This window comes from Salmo salar, chromosome ssa17 (assembly GCF_905237065.1).
Source record: "Salmo salar chromosome ssa17, Ssal_v3.1, whole genome shotgun sequence".
Classification (NCBI taxonomy): domain Eukaryota; kingdom Metazoa; phylum Chordata; class Actinopteri; order Salmoniformes; family Salmonidae; genus Salmo; species Salmo salar.
The window spans coordinates 64350308-64371148 of record NC_059458.1 but is presented as its reverse complement, the minus strand read 5'-3'; the positions used below and the strand labels follow the sequence as shown (position 1 = coordinate 64371148).

Below are 20841 nucleotides of genomic sequence, written 5' to 3'. Positions count from 1 at the left end.
TGTCAGTTCACATCACACTGACCGCCGGAATGTGTGTGTGTGTCGTTTCCCACAGCTCAGTGTTTAAGGGCTCGGCCGTGTGTGTGTACAACATGGCGGACATCTTGACAGTCTTCAATGGGCCGTTCGCTCACAGAGATGGGCCGAACTTTCAGTGGGTGGCGTACCAGGGACGGATCCCTTACCCCCGGCCTGGAACAGTGAGTTTAGGATCTAATATCTGTATTGAACTCAAAATAAGACAAGAGCTCCAATGCAAATGTACAGTTCCTTGTTCTTCTCTTACTCAGTATCTACTGTGTATCTACTGTGTATCTACTGTGTCTATCAGTGTGGTTGAGGAAACCAGGTCAGAGAAACATGAATCAATGAGGATGAGGACAGCAGAGTTCAGGGTCAGGGGTTAGGCTTTTACTTTCTGTACCTTTGTCACAGAGCTGAGTAGTAGGGATGTATTCACCTCTATAACAAATCTCTCTCTCTCTCTTGCTCTCTCCTTCCTCCCTCCCTCCCTCCCTTCAGTGTCCAGGCGGAGCCTTCACCCCTCACATTCAGAGCACCAAGGAGTTCCCTGACGACGTGGTGACGTTTGTCAGGAACCACCCGGTCATGTTCAATTCTATCTACCCCGTGGGCAGGAGGCCCCTGGTGGTCAGAACGCAAGCTGACTACAAGTACACCTCCATCGCTGTGGACCAGGTGACCGCCGCAGACGGGCACTACCAGGTCCTCTTCCTGGGCACAGGTTTGTACTGAACGATGCATCCTTATTGATCTATTAGAGACAACTAGCACCCATTCCCACCACACAACATACACACGCCACAGGCTGGGAGCAGCACAGGGTCACGCCTGTACATCGCCTACATCAGCACCTAAGTAGCTGTTCAGGATGCTTGTTCAGGATCTCTCCTTCAGACTAACATTCTCATATTCCTCGTCTCGCCACTTGTGTTCAATAACCATCATGAGTTACAGTGAGTTACACATGAGTTACAGTGAGTTACACATGAGTTACAGTGAGTTACACATGGGTTACATGAGTGGGATGCTTCGTAAAGAGTGTGACATCGTCCATGGTGGAGCATCCATGTTGGCTACGGATGCTAATAGATTCCAGGCCCCAGCATGACAGCCTAAATGACCTGTTCTCTCTGTCACCAGGGTGTGGCGCCACCACAATGCCCTCATTATACATAACCCACTTAATTCCATTATATTCTATATTGTAATAATCTATCTCTGCTCTCTCATGCCATAACACTGGCGTTTCATAGGCAAATGATTACAGAGGGAATATGAACTCAAGATAAGTAGTCTGTCTCGCTCCTCAGTGAATAGAACAATAGCCTACACTGTAATGAGCTGCAACAGAGACAAATAGACGTTCAGGAGGGCGATGCAGCCCACTGGGTGGAGGAAGAGGAGGAAGAGGAAGAGGAAAGGTCTGCGCAACACAGAGGGGAGTGTGGAGCTGGCTGTACGTCCTGCATCCCAGGGAGCCTCTCTCCTTTCTCTCACTCACAGCTGTTTATGTTTATCAGCCTTCCAGTCTTCCAAAATTCCTGAAGACATGCCAGTAATGTCAGACTGCAGGGTGGAGAGGTGGAGGCTTTGTTTCAGGGATGTGGAGAGTTTTTTTCAGGGATTTCCAGGAGATCTTGCTGTAACTCTCCTCTCTCCTCCCTCTGCTCGCTAGCTAACTCCGGGACAAACAGAGTTCTGCCCTTTTCGTGGCCTTTGTCCGTTCTCTTGTCTGTGGGTTCTAAAGATCACACACCAACTGACTTTACTGTGGCTGCCGGTCACAGCAGTCGAGTTTAATTTAAACCCAAATATGTTTGTTTTTTTACATTTTTGAATTAAACCTTTATTTAACTAGGCAAGTGAGTTAAGAACAAATTCTTATTTACAATGATTTCGCTAGCACTCTAATTTCGCTAACCACATGTGTCAGTGTTGGGTCTGTGGTGAGGTTTGTGTGTGTTTAGTGTGCGTAGGGTTTGTGCCTATGAAGTGGTTGTCTAATGACTGTCTCCATTCTCTTACATGTATGTGGAACCGATAGATGCACACACACACTAGATGTTCATGTTTTTAAATGTATGTCAATTGTAAAGTCTTTTGTCTGTAATGTCTTTTTCGTTATGTGTTGGAGCCCAGTAAGACTATCTATCGCCATTGGCTAATGGAGATCCTAATAAATCAAATGAAAATGTATCTCTGTCTGTCTGTGTGTGTGTGTGTGTGTGTGTGTGTGTGTGTGTGTGTGTGTGTGTGTGTGTGTGTGTGTGTGTGTGTGTGTGTGTGTGTGTGTGTGTGTGTGTGTGTGTGTGTGTGTGTCCTCAGACAAAGGGACAGTGCAAAAGGTCATCGCTCTCCCCACAAACCGCTCCCTGGACCAGGATTTGATACTAGAAGAGCTGGAAGTGTTTAAGGTTTGAATTCTCTCTCTCTCTCTTTCTCTCTCTCTCTCTCTCTCTCTCTCTCTCTCTCTCTCTCTCAAACACAGACAGACAGACAGACAGACAGACAGACAGACAGACAGACAGACAGACAGACAGACAGACAGACATCAAAGGCAGGCAGAATAGGAACTCTTGGCTTCTTCACAAGGGGTTGCAGACTATACTCCTAAGGGAGGGGCATTCAGGAGAGTGATGACCCAGGCACTAGACCACCACACAAGAATGATGGGAAGCATACTGACGATAGAGGGCGATGCCAGTCACCCATACCAACCCTCACAAGCTGTGTTTTATCTCAGCCTGATAAACAAAGCAAATCATCCGTGTGATCAAGGCCCAACCAAGCTAATCTCTCTCTGCACCTGGACGACACCGGTCTCCCAGTCTCCCACTAGTGTGGTTTGACGTGTCATCGAGATCTCACATAGTGTTCCTACTAGTGCCGCGCGGTGGAAGGTTATATGGTATTCAATAGGATGCAAGATAACCTGAGTGTGAGATGAATGAGTGAGAGCATTGATTAAAAGATCCCTCCACCGAATGTAAAGGACCAAATTAATTTCCTAAGATTTCCGGTGTGCAACAAGGACTAGCTCAAACACACCTTATGTAATATGACATGAAAGATAAGAAAGTTATTATGGCCCATTACATTTATGACATAGGGTCAAAACATTTGTTACATAAGAGTATTGACATTTTGGCATGTTTCTCTCTTCCCAGAACCAAGCTCCAGTGACAAACTTGAGAATATCTTCCAAAAAAGTAAGTATATGCAAGCATTGCCTAATCAATATTGTTTCAGAATGCTTCTGATTAGTTCATTGCTATTGCCTAATGCAATAGTTTATTTTCTGCATTAAAATTGTGACTCAGCCGGAAAGTCAGCTAATAAGCCATAATGGTCCGTGAGCTTAACTTAATCAAGTCACTCTTCCACTTATTAAAACAAACAGTGTGGTTGACATTTGAACTGTTTTGCCTTGCAGCAACAGCTGTACGTAAGTTCAGAGCACGGCGTGTCCCAAGTGTCTCTGCACCGTTGCCATGCCTACGGCTCAGCCTGCGCCGACTGCTGCTTAGCCAGAGACCCCTACTGTGCCTGGGACGGCCTGAGCTGCTCCCGCTTCTACCCCACTGGCAAGAGGTACGGTACTACAGACCCTGGTTTGGGTCAACATCAACAGTACAGTACCAGCTGTGAGAAAGGAGCGCTCTAAAGCAAACCGAGCGGTGACAGTGTTATTCCACTCTATGCTGCAGTCTGCTTTTACCCATAAAACATTGGTGCTGAGGACCCAGGTTGTTAAGGGTTACAGTATAGGGCAACACTTCACATAGCTTAGGTGTTATTCATGGGGAATGAGTACAAGTCATTACACAGCACTTAGTTGTTTCTTTCGTTTCCCCAAAATACCAAAAGGTTTGAGCTAACGATATACTGATGTTACTGTAATTACATAGCTAGGTTATTCCACTGGTATAAGGTAATGTATTAGTCTGGTTATACAATGTATCTGCAGGTCGTAATGATAACATACACTATAGAAAACATCCATGACCGACTGACCTGGTGAATCCAGGTGAAAGATATGATCCCTTATTGATGTCACTTGTTAAATCCACTTCAATCAGTGTAGATGAAGGGAAGGAGAAAGGTTAAAGAAGGATTTTTAAGCCTTGAGACAAGTGAGACATGGATTGTGTATGTGTGCCATTCAGAGGGTGAATGAGCAAGACAACAGATTTAAGTGCCTTTGAACGGGGTATGGTAGTAAGTGTCAGGAGCACCGGTTTGTGTCAAAAATGGCAACACAGCTGGGGTTTTCACGCTCAACAGTTTCCTGTGTGTATAAATAATTGTCAAGCCTGCTCCCGCTCTCCCTCCCTGGCCCTCGAGGGCGCCAGGCTGCGCAGCACTACGCACTCCTGCCACCATCATTACACACACCTGTTTCCCTCGTCGCGTGCATCAGCGATTCATTGGACTCACCTGGACTCAATCACCTGCTTTCATTTCCTCCCCTATATCTGTCTGTTCCCGAGGTTGTTCCCGAGGTTGTTCCCTGCTTCAGCATTATTGTCGTCATGCCGTTTTGTTCCCCCTGTTCTGACGCTGTTCCTGTCCTGCTCCTCGTCTGTGCTTGATTAAATGTTCACTCTCCGTACCTGCTTCTCATCATCAGCGTCGGTTCTTACAATAATGGTCCACCACCCAAAGGACATCCAGCCTAATTGACACAACCGTGGGAAGCATTGGAGTTCGACTCCTTGTAGAGCCCATTCCCCGATGAATTGAGGCTAATCTTAGGGCAAAGGGGGGGGGTACAACTCAATATTAGGAAGGTGTTCATAATGTTTGGTATACTCAGTGTATACACCATGTATTCTTGAATTGTTCCAACCATAGCCATAACACAGCCGTAGCAGTGAGTGATACTGTTCTACTTTGAACAGTCCCCCCTCTGGTTTCCCTCCTCACCGGCTGCTCAGCTGCCATTACAGTCAACCGCAGTTCAAGTTTAGCTTGGTCAGGGAACAGAGGCTCTGCCCCTTTACTCCTCAGAAAACCTGCTGGAAATGTGCCTGCTGTTTAAGCTCCCTCTCCCTGTAGCTGTTGGATGGGAAGCGATTGAACCATGTAGTGGAATAACATTGTCAAATGTTCCTCACACCTCTGTGTCTGGCTCAGTGGTCCTTCCTCACTGTTGATATTATGGGATTTTAGAGATTTTCATTATGGGCTGGAGGGTTTCTAAGCTACTGGGCTTTGTGAAATGTATGTATTCTCCAACTAGTTTGTGTAGGCAATGAAACTAGATATACAATATATTTGACAGGATTCAACGTTTATGCCACTTCACAGTACATAACATATATACGGGACTGTATTGTGGCATTGGAAATATTTATGTATGTTTATGGTTTCTATACAGAAGGAGCAGAAGACAGGACATCATCCATGGCAACCCACTGACTCAGTGCAGAGGATTCAACCTGAAAGGTATGACAACATCCAGCCAACATGTACCCAATGCCTGAGAAACCCACAGCTCTGTTGAATTGGCCAACAGAGGGCATTGGTATGCTAGTCCATTTATCTGATTTCCTCGACTCATTTGCTCTGTGGCTGGTCTATCCCAGCTGTACTCATTTTACTCTAAAAGGGTCTAACATAGATTCTGTTGGTTTATGGGTCATTTGAGTTCATGCCCTCTCGTGGTTCAGTAGCAAGTGCATTGTGTTTTACTGTATTGTCCCCTTGAGACTGTGTGTGTGTGTGTGTGTGTGTGTGTGTGTGTGTGTGTGTGTGTGTGTGTGTGTGTGTGTGTGTGTGTGTGTGTGTGTGTGTGTGTGTGTGTGTGTGTGTGTAAGCAAACAGACTACACAGAGATGATTCACTCAATCAGCTGTCGGCAAGCGGTCTTACAAGGGGAAGAGCTACGGCCCTCATAGTGCTACATTCCAGTATAAGTCTGTGTAATTGAACATATGTCATGGGACTAAACCATATGGTCATTGGTGCTAATTAGTTTATACCCTGTCATCCATCCAGCATGGAGCTAGTTGTCTGGGACATAAACATCAGATGGCAATGCTGTCAGTTAAAGACCAGGTCAACCTAGCTTGTTCTACTATACAGATATGAAGTGCATCTCAGTGGGAATGCAATCTGACAAACAAGCGTACATGGGGGATAATCTTAACTTGAGTCAAATTTCTTTAGAACATTAAAGTCAATGTGAGACTAAGTGAAAATTAGACTTCAGTGGAAGTTAGGATTCACCCCCTAGTGACTGGGAGGGTTTGGTTGTACTGCAGGTGTCACTAACCCTCAGGTCAACTTTTGACCCTGACTCTTGGGACCTACATCATACAACTGTGTGGTTTATGTCTGTCAGTGAGTTGACGTGTGTGAAACGCTCTTGTTTCAGCGTACAGGAACGCGGTGGAGATGACCCAGTATGGGGTGAAGAACAACACCACCTTCCTGGAGTGTCTTCCTAAGTCTCCCCAGGCCTCCGTCCGCTGGCTCATCCACAGAGACAATGACCGGAGGAAAGAGGTCAGACAACAACTTCCCGAGTCAAAGTTAACTGAGAAGCTGGGTTGAACCATAGAAATGGAATGATTCATTCTATGTGTTCAACGTCGGAGCTGGCTCAAATGGCTCAATTCCGACTCCAGTTTCTTGGAAATCAATGACTTTTTAAGCAAATATGGAATCCCATGACATGAAGGAGGATTAAGGAGGTATCGTTTTTCCTCAGTCAGTAACACACGGGACAGACTGAGTACAAAGGCTGTTGGTGGTCGATTACATTATCAAACACGTTGTTACAATCGAATGATTGTGTCAAATAATTGTGTCGAACGCCTTGATCTAGTTGGAACTAGTTGGAACTAGATCAAGGCATTTGACACAATCCTTCGACTGTGATGACGTGTTTGAAATAATATCAGACCACTATCATGGCATGCCTCGGGGATGACGTTGCAAAGTATTTATTGTCTGTGTAACAAGATAATGAGTAGTGATATACTGTAGATCAGATGTGATATGGAGCCTAACTAATGAGTCTATTCTCAACGGGGGGAAACATTTCACATTACTGACACCCTCTAAGACTTCCTGCTACCCATCAGGCCATGAGAAATGATACGGGGCTGTGCAAAGAGAACCTGCTCTTTGATAAAGATTCACATCTTTTACAGATTTCACTGTTTGTAGCTCATGAGTAATATTTATATCAGAGATTCTATGAGAATGAGTATTCCAGATGAACTGTTTAAAGACGTCCTCCAGTGATTTTTGACCTTTTACTGTTGAAAAGCCATATCCCCAGTATACGTACAGTAAAGGACACCCTAGAGGGTAAAAAATGTTTGTTTTGAGCAAAATTGTGTTTTTTAGACACAACAGCAAACTTCTAGGAGTAGGACATTGATGGCTGATGGGAAGTAGTGATGTCATGGGCCTCCCCCCTTGCTTGAGGAACAACAGAGAATAAAAGAGGAAAGCCCCCCCCTTCCTTGTGCTATGTAATGACATACCTGGACTACCTATTGAGATGTGCCTTACGTTAAGTAAATCCAGTGTTAAATGAGGTGAAAAGGAGACTGGAGTGCCACTTGAAGTTGATTTGTCTTTGCTCGATTTACTTGATTATAGATCATGCTGTGGGATAATGTGTTATGCTATAGGACAATTAAGACCATTCTGCTGACACCTCTCTTTCCCCCTTCCAGGTGAAGCTGGGTGACCGTGTGGTCGCCACTGACCATGGCCTGCTCATCCGCTCCGTCCAGCTGTCCGACCAGGGCCTGTACTATTGCCTGGCCACGGAGAACACCTTCAAGCGCACCGTGGCCAAGCTCCGCCTGCGTGTCCTGAGTGAGGCCATGGTGTCAGTGCTGACGGACAAGCAGCAGTCTCCCTGGGCCTGGGCCAGCACCCTGCACCCCAAGGCCCTGCTCTCAGCCTTCAGCCCTGCAGAGAGCCTGGCCGTACAGCAGTACTGTAAGGAGAGGAAGCAGCTCCAGAGCTTGCAGGGGGCCAGGCAGCAGAAGGGGCCGAGGGGAGGGCCCCCTCTTCGGGGAGACATGGCCAAGCTCAAGCCTCTGCTAGACCTCCGGAAGAGCCGTAACCGCAGGAACCACCTGGAACTGCCTGATGTCTGACTGGGGGAAACAAGGGGTTAACGGCTGTGGAGAGGGGGGTATACATGAACACACACACCTGGCCACACACACACATCCCCTGAGCTCCCGCCCTGCCCAGAGGCAATGGACCTGAACTGAATGCTTCCCCAGCTCTAGCTACTATAGGTTTACAAGGAGGAAGTGGGAGTGGGACTCACCCTGCCTGGGGCTGTCTGTAGTCTTATATGCATGAGGTACGCTGACCAGATTACTGTGATATACATACACATCTCACATCCTGTCACACTCGCCATTTAGACAGAGGTGTAAGCCCTGACCCTGGATCAGGACACATGGAGATGTGTGGATTTAGGCATCGGGTTCAGGTGTCGTTGGCTACATACACAGGATGACTTACTGCATTCACTGCTGCTCATGTAGTTGTATGATAATACTTGCCACACATGTATACTGTAGTCACGCTATACAGTAGGCAATGGTCTGATAGCAGTAATGTAGTATATTGCAGTATAGACATTTACAGAATGGGGAAATGTATCAGGCAGCATGTAATGGCTTAATATGAATGGTTGTCTGGTCCAAGGAGAACAAACCTGGAGTTTCAGATGGTGAAGGTTGTAATTTGAGTAGGGAAATCATTGGCATATTATCATTGCATATCCAAGAGGGGTGTTTTATAGGGAGCACCCTAGCTGTTTACACTCTGCAACTGTACATTGACTCATATTCATATCATATTCTTCCATATGGACACTGTTTACAACTACCACCTATTACAGTTTTACATTTGACAAAACGACAGAGCTATCATCAAGATCAAAACAAATCTCTCATTGTATGACCCGTTTCTATGTACACGTTGTAGCTCTGTCTCTATGGAGGAACTCTATCCCTCCTAACACCAGATAAAATGGCAGCACTGTCTATACAAAGGGCATATTGTCCATACTAAGTGGTCCCAATAAAAAGATTCCAGCCTTGGAAATGAAAACATAGTGGCTAGGCCAAAGTACACCTCCAGCTCAGCTGCCACCCATATGGACAGTACCGTTACCCTAGAACATGTAGCGCTGTGTGAGCAAAGAACCTTTGTTGGGAGGGATTCTGCTCAATTTATTATAGGAACACGGGCAAGACCACCCTACATGTTCACAATCTTTACTTAGTCATTTTCTAAACATCACGTTTAATAGGACAAAGGTCATGTAAAACGTTAGGTCACAGCATCCTTACATTCTGTCTTTTTTTCCTGTATTTATTCACATTACTTGGAACATTTATGTTCTTAAATGGTACGGGACATTGTGCCATACTGTACAAGTATCTCTCCATTATCTCTTCGATAGTGTATGATACTGTGTTGTCAGCACATAAGCATGTTAATGTATATAAAATCCATCTAAACTTTGTGGCTATTTGCAATACATTGCTGGATTGGTTTTATACTGATGGAGTATAGCAGTCACGCACATCCTAGCTTTTGTATTCAGGTACATGCATGTATACACTCCTGATTTGGGGGTTCGCATTTTCTTGATCCATGATTTGATGAGATATATTTCATCTCCTTACTGAGTTTTCATTTCACACACAGCAAGACAGACATGCATGATCAAAAATAATCATGATGACCATTTAACTTGAATATCATTTTAATCATTTTGAATAATGCATTTAATTCACAGTTTGTGGGATGGTCAGATTGGTGCACTCTGTTTATATAGTGTGAATAGCTCTTTCCTGTTTGTCTCAAAGTATAGTCTGTGTAGATGTATTCATGGTTGTTATGTGTACAGAGTGTTTTTCATTCTATATTTTCATCATTATAACTTATGTCATTGTGTCCAGTTTTTGTGGATCTGCGCTTTTGAATGTGACCCTAGTGTATATAATTTAACATATTTCATAAAATATTCTCGACCGTATCTGCAAATCGTAGAGATATATTTTCATTTTGACAAAATATTTTTTGAAGGTCTGACTTTTCCTTAACATAAATCTCTAGACTGACGACTCATTGAAGTTTTGAGATCGATTCAAACTTTTAACAAAGAAGTGTCGTCATAGTGAATGTTCAATGTCATTTCCATGTTATCATAAAACTGGTGTATTTCTATTTATTAATGTAATGACAGCCTGAATAAATGCATTTAGAAACTACTTTGAATTTCATACATTTTGGTTGTAAGTAGTCCTAGATGAATCTGACAGAGGAACAGCAGGATCATTCCAAGGAGCAGTAAGTCCCCATATTTCACTTATCTCTTCAGATGTGATACACTTTCACCGTTCACAGTCACGCTTAGGCTTTACATAGATTTATTGAATGTATGAAATTCATATGAGGTTGGTGGCTCCTTAATTGGGGAGGACGGGCTTCTGGTAATGACTGGAGTGGAATAGGTGGAATGGTATCAAATGCATCAACCACATGGTTTCCATGTGTTTGATGCCATTCCATCGACTCCATTCCAGCCATTATTATGAGCAATCCTCCCCTCAGCAGCCTCCACTGATGAAATTGTATGATGAATGAAAACAATCACATTACTGTTCTATTGGCTAGATATTTGCTGTGTTCATGTGTTAGTTGAAACGCTGAAATTTCCATCTTGCTAACTGGATGAACGCGGCACGTGTATAATAACTACAACCATTTAGCAAGTCAAAAATGTAAGTTTCCTAGTTCCGACTAGCACGTGAACGCGGCATTAATACTGAGAAAAAGGTCAGGGGTCACTTCTGAGGAATTATGGGTAGGAAGAAGCTGCCCATGCAAATGGGAAACGGGTAAGAATTCTGGGAAACAATGTAATGACTCCAAGTGATAGCCGAATAGATTTACAATGTGATTTATTAGGTGCCCACAAGTTTAAATATTTTAGAAATTGGCCTACTTTTCTTCAGAATATTTCAATGAAGATATCAGTAGCTGCTGTTAGAACTAGCATTGAATATTGGTTAGTTTCCATTTGTAGATTCATACTCAGTATTTAATGTTCATTTTCAAACAGCCACACATGTTTCTAAGCCATATGAAAATATGGCTTAGAAAGAAAATGGCTGCCTTACAGAGTGCACTGGTGCAGAGAAGGCGAGAGAGCTGAGGAGCACTAAGGCAAGTAAAGATGTCTCCTTCAATCTCACTTTCCACTGTTACTGTACTCTCTACAGTAGACAGAGGAAACAAAGAGCCCCGGGAATTGGCAAATGGTCATTTAAAACCCCCTAAAACTAAGAGAAGTTTCCTGCAGGGCAAAAACAGTGCTTTCTCACCAAACAAACCCAAGTGCCAGAAACCACAGAATAATCATCCGTATGGGGGTGTTTAGACTCTCATTTTGATTTACGGGCCACATGAGGTGAAAGGGAAACTGAATAATTTGGCTTCAAATGTACAATAGAGCGGTTTGTTCCAGCAATGAGAGAACCTAAGCTGGTTACTTCCCATGGGGATGTGGGCCAGTTTTGCTAGACTCATGCCGTGTCATAACCCTACTTAAGACCCCTTGAGAAGCAAGGTATCATAAAAAAATAACTTCACTTCCTCCCCGTTCCTGCCTCCATTGATATTCATGGCTCAACTTCAGCGTGAGCAGAGATTAAGTTGAATACATTTGAATCGGCTTGATTTATTTTTGTTGGAGCCATGAATGTTCGCTACATTAATGCCATAGCAATTTCAACCACTGTATATTCTAGCTTTCAAGATCCCTGACCAAAATCTAGCAGGGAGGTGTGTGCAAATCAAATTACAATAACATGAAAGAACAGTTTATAAGAATATCTACAACAAAAAGTACATTCTAACTCACGTCTACAATATATCCTCACTATGTAACAGAGCAAGAATTTTCACATTGTAAATAACATTGAAATGAAGAACGTGCAGGATATTAAAAGTGACAGGTTACAGCACACTGATATCCTTGTACCCCCGCTGTTCCTCTGTTGTACAGCAGCATTGTCCCTCTCACACAAGCTTGTTGTTGTTTCTGCTTATCAAACAATGTGCCACTGTGCAGAGTACAAAGGCTGCTGACCCTAAGCCTATCAGCGTGAACTGCACCGTCTCCAGCATGTCAACACGAGATAACAGCTCCTTCTTAAACCTGTCCGCTGTCTCGTCATCCAGGGATGCCGTCTGTAGAAACAGACAGTCGTTGAGGTATAGCATGTACAGAAACGAGAGATTATATACTCATTAAATACTTTGGAAATATGCAATAAAAGGCAAGTTAAAGCTTTAGAAGTAAGACCTGGCAGCAGTAAGTACAACTCAAATAACTTACCTCGTTTAGCCAAACTATAGGGAGTATGGTGTAATCCTTCACTTTCTTTAACACCCTGGAGAATATGTAATGAGAGAGAGATATCCTTGGATGAGTTGCTGTATATACAATAGTAAAGTACAGGAAAATAATAGACCAAGACATTAAACCTACGTGATGATCTTGGAGGGGCCATACATCATGTTCACCTGCAGTCTCTTAGCGAACCTCAGACTGAACCCTGTTGTCTGACAGAAACAAACAAACACCAAATAAGACACATTTATTCCCACAGCAGTTAGGCCTACTGTACTGCACACGCCAGCAACAGACAATCATGATCTGTCAAAATCGAAATAGTTGCGAGAGCAAAAGGATGTCGCTTATTGCGAGAACAGCACAAGAATACCATGCGTGCTAAGACTTTTTGGGGAGTGTTAGCATATTCACAGATGACTGCATATTTGGGAAGGTCATTTGACAGAGGTGAAAGGTGAATGGATGCAGCGCTCTCACCGGTTCCACATCCAGGAACGTGACGTGATGCTCTTCACTAGGACCAAGGCCCTCCACATCTTCAACCAGGTATGGACTACCATGCAGGAAGTGAGGCAGGGAGATGTAGACTGGTTGTCCTGGTTGAGAATATCAAAGATGTACATGTTGATCACCTGGTACTGTACACAGTACATGCATACAGTACAGTCATGGCCAAAAGTTTTGAGAATGACACAAATATTAATTACTACAAAGTTTGCTGCTTTAGTGTCTTTAGATATTTTTGGCAGATGTTACTATGGAACACTGAAGTATAATTACAAGCATTTCATAAGTGTCAAAGGCTTTTATTGACAATTACATGAAGTTGATGCAAAGAGTCAATATTTGCAGTGTTGACCCTTCTTTTTCAAGACCTCTGCAATCCGCCCTGGCATGCTGTCAATTAACTTCTGGGCCACATCCTGACTGATGGCAGCCCATTCTTGCATAATCAATGCTTGGAGTTGTCAGAATTTGTGGGGTTTTCTTTGTCCACCTGTCTCTTGAAGATTGACCACAAGTTCTCAATGGGATAAAGGTCTGAGGAGTTTCCTGGCCATGAACCCAAAATATCAATGTTTTGTTCCCCGAGACACTTAGTTATCACTTTTGCCTTATGGCAAGGTGCTCCATCATGCTGGAAAAGGCATTGTTCGTCACCAAACTGTTCCTGGATGGTTGGGAGAAATTACTCTCGGAGGATGTGTTGGTACCATTCTTTATTCATGGCTGTGTTCTTAGGCAAAATTGTGAGTGAGCCCACTCCCTTGGCTGAGAAGCAACCCCACACATGAATGGTCTCAGGATGCTTTACTGTTGGCATGACACAGGACTGATGTTAGCGCTCAGCTTGTCTTCTCCGGACAAGCTTTTTTCCGGATGCCCCAAACAATCGGAAAGGAGATTCATCAGAGAAAATGACTTTACCCCAGTCCTCAGCAGCCTGTGCCTTTTGCAGAATATCAGTCTGTCCCTGATGTCTTTCCTGGAGAGAAGTGGCTTCTTTGCTGCCCTTCTTGACACCAGGCAATCCTCCAAAGTCTTCGCCTCACTGTGCGTGCAGATGCACTCACGCCTGCCTGCTGCCATTCCTGAGCAAGCTCTGTACTGGTGGTTCCCCGATCCAGCAGCTGAATCAACTTTAGGAGACGGTCCTGGCGCTTTCTAGACTTTCTTGGGCGCCCTGAAGCCTTCTTCACAACAATTGAACCGCTCTCCTTGAAGTACTTGATGATCCGATAAATGGTTGATTTAGGTGCAATCTTACTGGCAGCAATATCCTTGCCTGTGAAGCCCTTTTTGTGCAAAGAAATGATGACAGCACGTCTTTCCTTGCAGGTAACCATGGTTGACAGAGGAAGAACAATTATTCCAAGCATCACCCTCCTTTTGAATCTTCCAGTATGTTATTCGAACTCAATCAGCATGACAGAGTGATCTCCAGCCTTGTCCTCGTCAACACTCACACCTGTGTTAACGAGAGAATCACTGACATGATGTCAGCTGGTCCTTTTGTGGCAGGGCTGAAATGCAGTGGAATGTTTTTTGGGGATTCAGTTCATTTACATGGCAAAGAGGGACTTTGCAATTAATTGCAATTCATCTGATCACTCTTTATAACATTCTGGAGTATATGCAAATTGCCATCATACAAACTGAGGCAGCAGACTTTGTGAAAATTAATATTTGTGTCATTCTCAAAACTTTTGGCCACGACTGTAAGCGTAGTACCCACAGTTTTCCCTGACCATGAAAAACTCTAGGACCTGCTTATAGTCCAACGGAACTGCAGTAAATGCTAGTTGCTATTAACCCTTTATTTCTCCTGTAAGTCTCTCTGGATAAGAGTGTCTGCTAACATGAGTAAAATATGAATTTATTAGACGTCGGTCCCATTCATACAGTGCTAATAGATCATTAGATCATATTATGATTTTTATCTGCTGATGTCCAGCAGTGCAGGAACCAGTTAGTGATGGTTGCCCGTGTCCCTCACCACGAGAGGAGCTGATGTCCAGGACTCCGGCCAATGTGCAGTTCTTAGTGACCACAGAGTCCGTGCAGAAGCACTGGTTGTCTGGGTTGACTGCAGGGGAGGCTAGGGTGAGCGGGGGCAGTTTGAACCGGTACACCTCGATCCCCTTCAGGTTCAGGCTCCTCTCATACTCAGCCGACACAGACCTGAAGACATTGAAGAACAGTGCTTTTAGGAGACAAGGCTCTTTGTTTTTGCCAGGGCCGGACCTCTTGTGGTCATGATTAGAAAGGCATCCTCAAAAGTGATGATGGAAATAAAAGATCAGGGGCCCTACTGTATGTATAAAGCTTCTCAGAGTAGGAGTGCTGATTTGGGATCAGTTTAGTCTTTTAGATGAATGAATAGGATTGCATGGAGGGGGGATCCTAGATCAGCACTACTCTGAGATGCTCATTGTATATGGCCCCAGATCTGACTACAGTGTCTGTGAATATTAGGCCAAAGGACATAGTGAAGATAAACAAGTAGTAAATGCTTATTGGCTGTATGGCGGCAGTGAACAGGATTAAAGCTGATGGAAGTTGCTTTACAAATTAGGCCCACTGCAAAACCTAAATTAGTTGTCATCTCCACTTGTCTTTGTTTACCATAACGCCAGTCTACATGAGATCAGAACATTACTATCCACCCCAATAGGTAAATGAAAAACAGATCACTCCACCTGCTGATGTCAGGGGAAAAGAAGTACAGAGGCTTCTTCTTGTCCAGGAAGGGAGAGAATGACGAGCCATCTGATGAAATACAAGTTAGTCAGATCAATGGTGAAGAACATAAAATTGAATATATTAACCATGGGAGTATAAGATGACTTAGTAATTATTCTCCAGTGTTCTTAATTGATTTCTTACGCATTTGAAATGTTTTGATTGTGTGATGATAGAGTAAAATATAATTCAACCAGACAGTGATGCAATGCAAGTTGTCTGCTGCCTGGGTATTTGGGTGACTATACCTGTGCCGTTGATCATGTCGCAGTATGTGTTGTTCCAGAAAGACACCTTCCTATTAGAGAGAAATGGCCTCTCAGTAAAACCATCCGTTTTTGGGTAATATGACTCAGACAAAAACTACCTGCAATCAGGGGCGGACTGGGACAATAAATTGCCCTGGCATTTCAAACATACCAGCCTATTTTTTTCCCCCTTGAGGCCCCCACACCGGCCTATTTTTTTTCTTTGAGGCCCCCATTATTAGCCAGATAATTATTTGGGGCAACAAAAAAAACTAGTTAGACAAGCCCACTGGGCTACAAATGGACCAGCCCATCTGGCATTTGCATCTGGCATCAGTCCGCGCCTGCCTACAATCACCAAAGACCTGTGGTTTTATGTGGTTTGCCAGGAGAATACTACAGATGATGCTGCAAATCCATGATGTCATTAGACTGAATTGACAATATGGACCAGACTCCGATTTTTCACTTTAAAATGTATGCCAAACAAAAATCCATGATTTCAAAGTTTAATAACAAACCATGCAACTCTATGCACAAGGACTACTTTGAACAATTTACACAGAAAATGTCACAAAAACACATTTACTAGTACTGTGCAGATGCACATTTTTCTCACAGAATTACGGTATATTTATGTTTTATTTTGTTTGTTGATATTACAGTAGGTGAAGTGGATTTACATCCGGTAACGGAATAACGGTAAGAGAATTACATCATGAATTACATCATGGGTCCCTGGTCCCATCATGGGTCCATCATGGGTCCCTGTTATGATATAGGTTAGTGTGTACTCATTTCACTATTTGGATTCAACCCTCACAACAACTCTCCATCAACTTTAGTGTGTTGAGGCTCAAGATAGACTCACTTTTCCCCCTGCCAGCTGTCAATGATAGACACTTTAGAGATGTCATCCTTGCCTGTGAAGACACTGTATGGCCCATCATAGGTGCCGTTGTACTGAGGAAACAGCACATCACACCATAGTACAGTTAGGTAGCTACACAACATTACATTTCATTAAGTTATTCTTACATTTTCAGTGAATGTCACATAAATAATGCAGATTGGTAATTATTTTAATAATGTACATATAAAACGAAATAAAGGATTTGTATTATTATTCTGTATAGCGAAGGTGTATGAAAATGATATGCATGTGAGCTTACAGGAAAAAAGAGGCCCAGTGTCCCTTTCAGAATGGGGTCTTTATAACCCCAGAGTATTTCTCTCACTGTCCGTCGTTGGAAGAGTGAGACATTGTTTAACTTTATTGCAGCTTCCAGTACCAATGGGGGAAACAACTTGTACCCACCCTGAAAGGAAGGAGAAGAAAAATGAAGTCACATTTCCAATATTCAAAACGAGTACATTACACAATGTCAGCACACACGCATATCACTGCTTCCCCGGCTCATAAAGATAGAATATTACAACAACAACGTTTTATGACTGATATGGTGACATGCGAGAGAGGGCTGTGTCCTACAAACGGTTGTATTTATTGCCTCTAATCTTATAGGTCCTTGAACATATAGGATAAAAAAGTCCCAATCTGTTATCTACAGTGCCTCCGGGAAAGGAGTCAGACCACTTGACCTTTTCTACATTTTGTTAGGTTACAGCCTTATTCTAAAATGTATTAAATAAAGACAATCCTCAGCAATCTACACACGATACCCCATAATGACAAAGCAAAAACAGGTTTTAATTTGCAAATGTATTGCAAATAAAAAACAGAAATACATTATTTACATAAGTATTCAGACCCTTTGCTGAGACTCGAAACTGAGCTGAGGTGCATCCTGTTTCCATTGATCATCCTTTTTTTTGGTCACTCTGACAGAGCTCTAGAGTTCCTCTGTGGAGATGGGAGAACTTTGTAGAAAAACAACCATCTCTGCCACACTCCCCCAATCAAGGCCAGCATCCCGGAGTGGCCTCTTCACTGTTGATGTTGAGACTGGTGTTTTGCGGGTACTATTTAATGAAGCTGCCAGTTGAGGACTTGTGAGGCGTCTGTTTCTCAAACTAGACACTCTAATGTACTTGTCCCTGTTGCTCAGTTGTGCACTGGGGCCTCCCACTCCTCTTTGTATTCTGGTTAGAGCCAGTTTGCGCTGTTATGTGAAGGGAGCAGTACACAGCATTGTACGAGATCTTCAGTTTCTTGGCAATTTCTCGCATGGCATAGCCTTCATTTCTCAGAACAAGAATAGACTGACGAGTTTCAGAAGAAAGGTCTTTATTTCGGGCCATTTTGAGCCTATAATCGAACCCGCAAATGTTGATGCTCCAGATACTCAACTAGTCTAAAGAAGGCCAGTTTTATTGCTTCTTTAATCAGGACAACAGTTTTCTGCTGTGCTAACAGGGTTTTCAATTGATCAATTAGCCTTTAAAAATTATAAACTTGGGCCTGCCGGGTGGTGCAGTGGTCTAAGGCACTGTGCCACCAGAGATTCTGGGTTCGAGCCCAGGCTCTGTCACAGCCTGCTGTGACTGGGAGGCCCATGGGGTGGTGCACAATTGGCCCAGCCTCGTCTGGGTTAGGGAGGGTTTGGTCGGCAGGGATATCCTTGTCTCATTGTGCACTAGCGACTCCTGTGGCGGGCCGGGGGCAGTGCACGCTGACCAGGTCGCCAGGTGTACGGTGTTTCCTCTGACACATTGGTGCGGCTGGCTTCCGGGTTGGCTGTGCATTGTGTCAAGAAGCAGTGCGGCTTGGTTGGGTTGTGCTTCGGAGGACGCATGGACAAAAAATGTGCTTTTCTTTCTAAGACATTTCAAAGTGACCCCAAACTTTTGAACGGTAGTGTAATGTGATATTTCAATTTCTAAAAGCCTGTTTTTGCTTTGTCATTATGGGGTATTGTGTGTAGATTGATGAGGGGGAAAAACGATTTAATCCATATTAGAATAAGGCTGTAAAGTAACAAAATGTGCAAAAAGCCAAGAGGTCTGAATACTTTCCGAAGGCACTGTACATGTGCACTTCAACCAAACATTCACAATAACACTGGAGTGTTGTGAGACCACCACAGCCAGACTCACAACTAAATAAGTTGTGGTTTGTAAAAACAGTGAAAGCTAGGGCCCCATAATTTATGTTGTGCTCGTACAATCCAGACACCTGGTTCCCTTCAACCCCAGCTCTCCTTATTGTGTTTTTTTCTACTCCAGACAAAGTAACCCCGACAGAGGTGGAATACACAACATCCACTCAGACAGGTAGAGAGCCATTACAATGTAATGAGATGTCACCCACTTACAGCCACAGCTAGGTTGAGGGAGGTGACACTGTCCTCCTCAGATCCCACAGACATGGAGGGCTCAAATATGGCCCCCGCAGGGAGCAGGAAGGAGATGGTGTAGGTCTCTGGGTTGGCCGTGATGTTCTCTTTGGGCAGGTACCGTGTCCTGATGGGTAGAGAGAGACACACGGACGAGTGTCACCCACCCTTTGGTCTCCTGTTTTCTCACCCAGTGACTTTTAATCTCTCGTACATTATACCATATTAGATTGGATTCTAGATTAGATTTAGTAAAATATAGGTGTTTTCTCTTCATTTATATTAATTGTAGAATTAAAGAGCAATTTATAATTCAAAGTCATCCAATTATATTTAGAATACAAAGTGATGAACACCATAGTTTTTTTCCTCTATACAACGTTGAAATCACCTAACAGAGATGATGCACATCATATATACATCATTTTGTTAATCTTTTAGAGACATTTGAGTGAGTAGGGACATACTTGTATGTGTAGGGCCCTTTCTCCACCAATTTTGGCTTTGACCCATTCTCCACCACATCCAGCGGGTTCTGCACGTCAAAGAGCCAGAACTGCCTGTACACAGGTGCGTCTGCAGACACCCAGTTGTCCCAGGCTGTGGTCCCAGGCTCGATGACCGATTCCTGCATTCACCAGACAGACATTAACTGTTTCTATACAGTGCCCTGGTTTTAAGTAAAGCAGCAAACTTTTCACTCATTTATTTAAGTTATGACCAAAGTGGCTGTCAACTTTTTAGATGCATTTGGAAAATATGACCTGGTACCTAGTAATGCAAGAGATTTAACAAATGAAGATGTTTCTTTCACTTACTATTTAGAATCCACTCTCATGTCCCTTTCTTGCTAGCAGAAAACCACTTTTTCCTAAATGGCCCTCTTTGAAATCCTCTTATTTCTATTTTTCTCTTGCCCACCTCTCATGCATTTGATTGACCACCTCCACAATGTTTACACCTCTAGCCAGCTGACACTCACCTTTGTTACAGTCTCATGGATGATATTGTTCCCCACGGGGATAAGGATTATACCTAATATGGCCACCGCAATTCCAGCCCCAATTCCAACCTTCAGCCCACACAGCTTGTTACAGCAATCCATGGTGCTGTGTGTTTCTGTCTGTGGGGGTATGTAGGTCCCAGCAGCAGCTGTGCCAGTGGAGCGACTGAGACTGAAGGACAAGTACAGGCAGACGTAGCTGGTCCTAAACCAGGCCACCTACTGATAAGAGGTATATAATAATGTGACTGCTGGGGGTTGAAGGTTGAGTGATGATGACTCCTGGCCAAAAGATATCATCACACTATATGACAGCTGATTAGAGCTTTGCTTAACTGAGGAGGAGTCAAGAAGGAAGGAGATGCTCTGAGAGGCACTGTGATTTCTGTACCTTTAAATACAGAGCAGGTCTCTGTATATCATGCTGTGTTAACTGGATATTCTATTCTAATATTATTTCCTGATGGGATGGGGGTTGCTTTATGCTCTCCCCTGCTTAGAGGAAGAGATGAGATGGTCACTGTTGGAGGTGTGTCGGAGGAGACGAATTGGGTACTTTTCATATAATATATCCACAACTGTATGTTTTCAATGGAATTTGCAGAGCTT

At 43.6% G+C, this 20841-nt stretch overlaps 2 protein-coding genes across 3 annotated transcripts in view; one reads left to right on the top strand and one right to left on the bottom strand.

Annotated features, from left to right (window-relative positions):
- Positions 1–10292, top strand: part of LOC106576426 (semaphorin-3C) — a 47428-nt gene extending 37136 nt beyond the window's left edge. For both annotated transcript variants that reach the window (XM_045699969.1, XM_014153606.2), the window contains exons 11-18: positions 56–200; positions 523–745; positions 2350–2438; positions 3192–3233; positions 3458–3615; positions 5405–5472; positions 6404–6534; positions 7719–10292. In XM_045699969.1, coding sequence (XP_045555925.1) covers positions 56–200; positions 523–745; positions 2350–2438; positions 3192–3233; positions 3458–3615; positions 5405–5472; positions 6404–6534; positions 7719–8150 — 1288 coding nt within the window. In that variant the 3' untranslated portion in view covers positions 8151–10292. The remainder of the gene's footprint in view (positions 1–55; positions 201–522; positions 746–2349; positions 2439–3191; positions 3234–3457; positions 3616–5404; positions 5473–6403; positions 6535–7718) is intronic.
- Positions 10293–10968: 676 nt separating this feature from the next.
- On the bottom strand, positions 10969–20520 carry LOC106576427 (platelet glycoprotein 4). The gene is made up of 12 exons (XM_014153607.2): positions 20212–20520; positions 19697–19857; positions 19209–19356; positions 17106–17252; positions 16805–16896; positions 15934–15983; positions 15643–15712; positions 14940–15124; positions 12920–13038; positions 12578–12651; positions 12425–12479; positions 10969–12276 (listed from the first exon to the last, which is right to left on the bottom strand). Exons 1-12 carry the CDS (start codon positions 20332–20334, stop codon positions 12106–12108), a joined length of 1395 nt encoding a protein of 464 aa, XP_014009082.1. The 5' UTR covers positions 20335–20520; the 3' UTR covers positions 10969–12105.
- Positions 20521–20841: the final 321 nt, after the last annotated feature.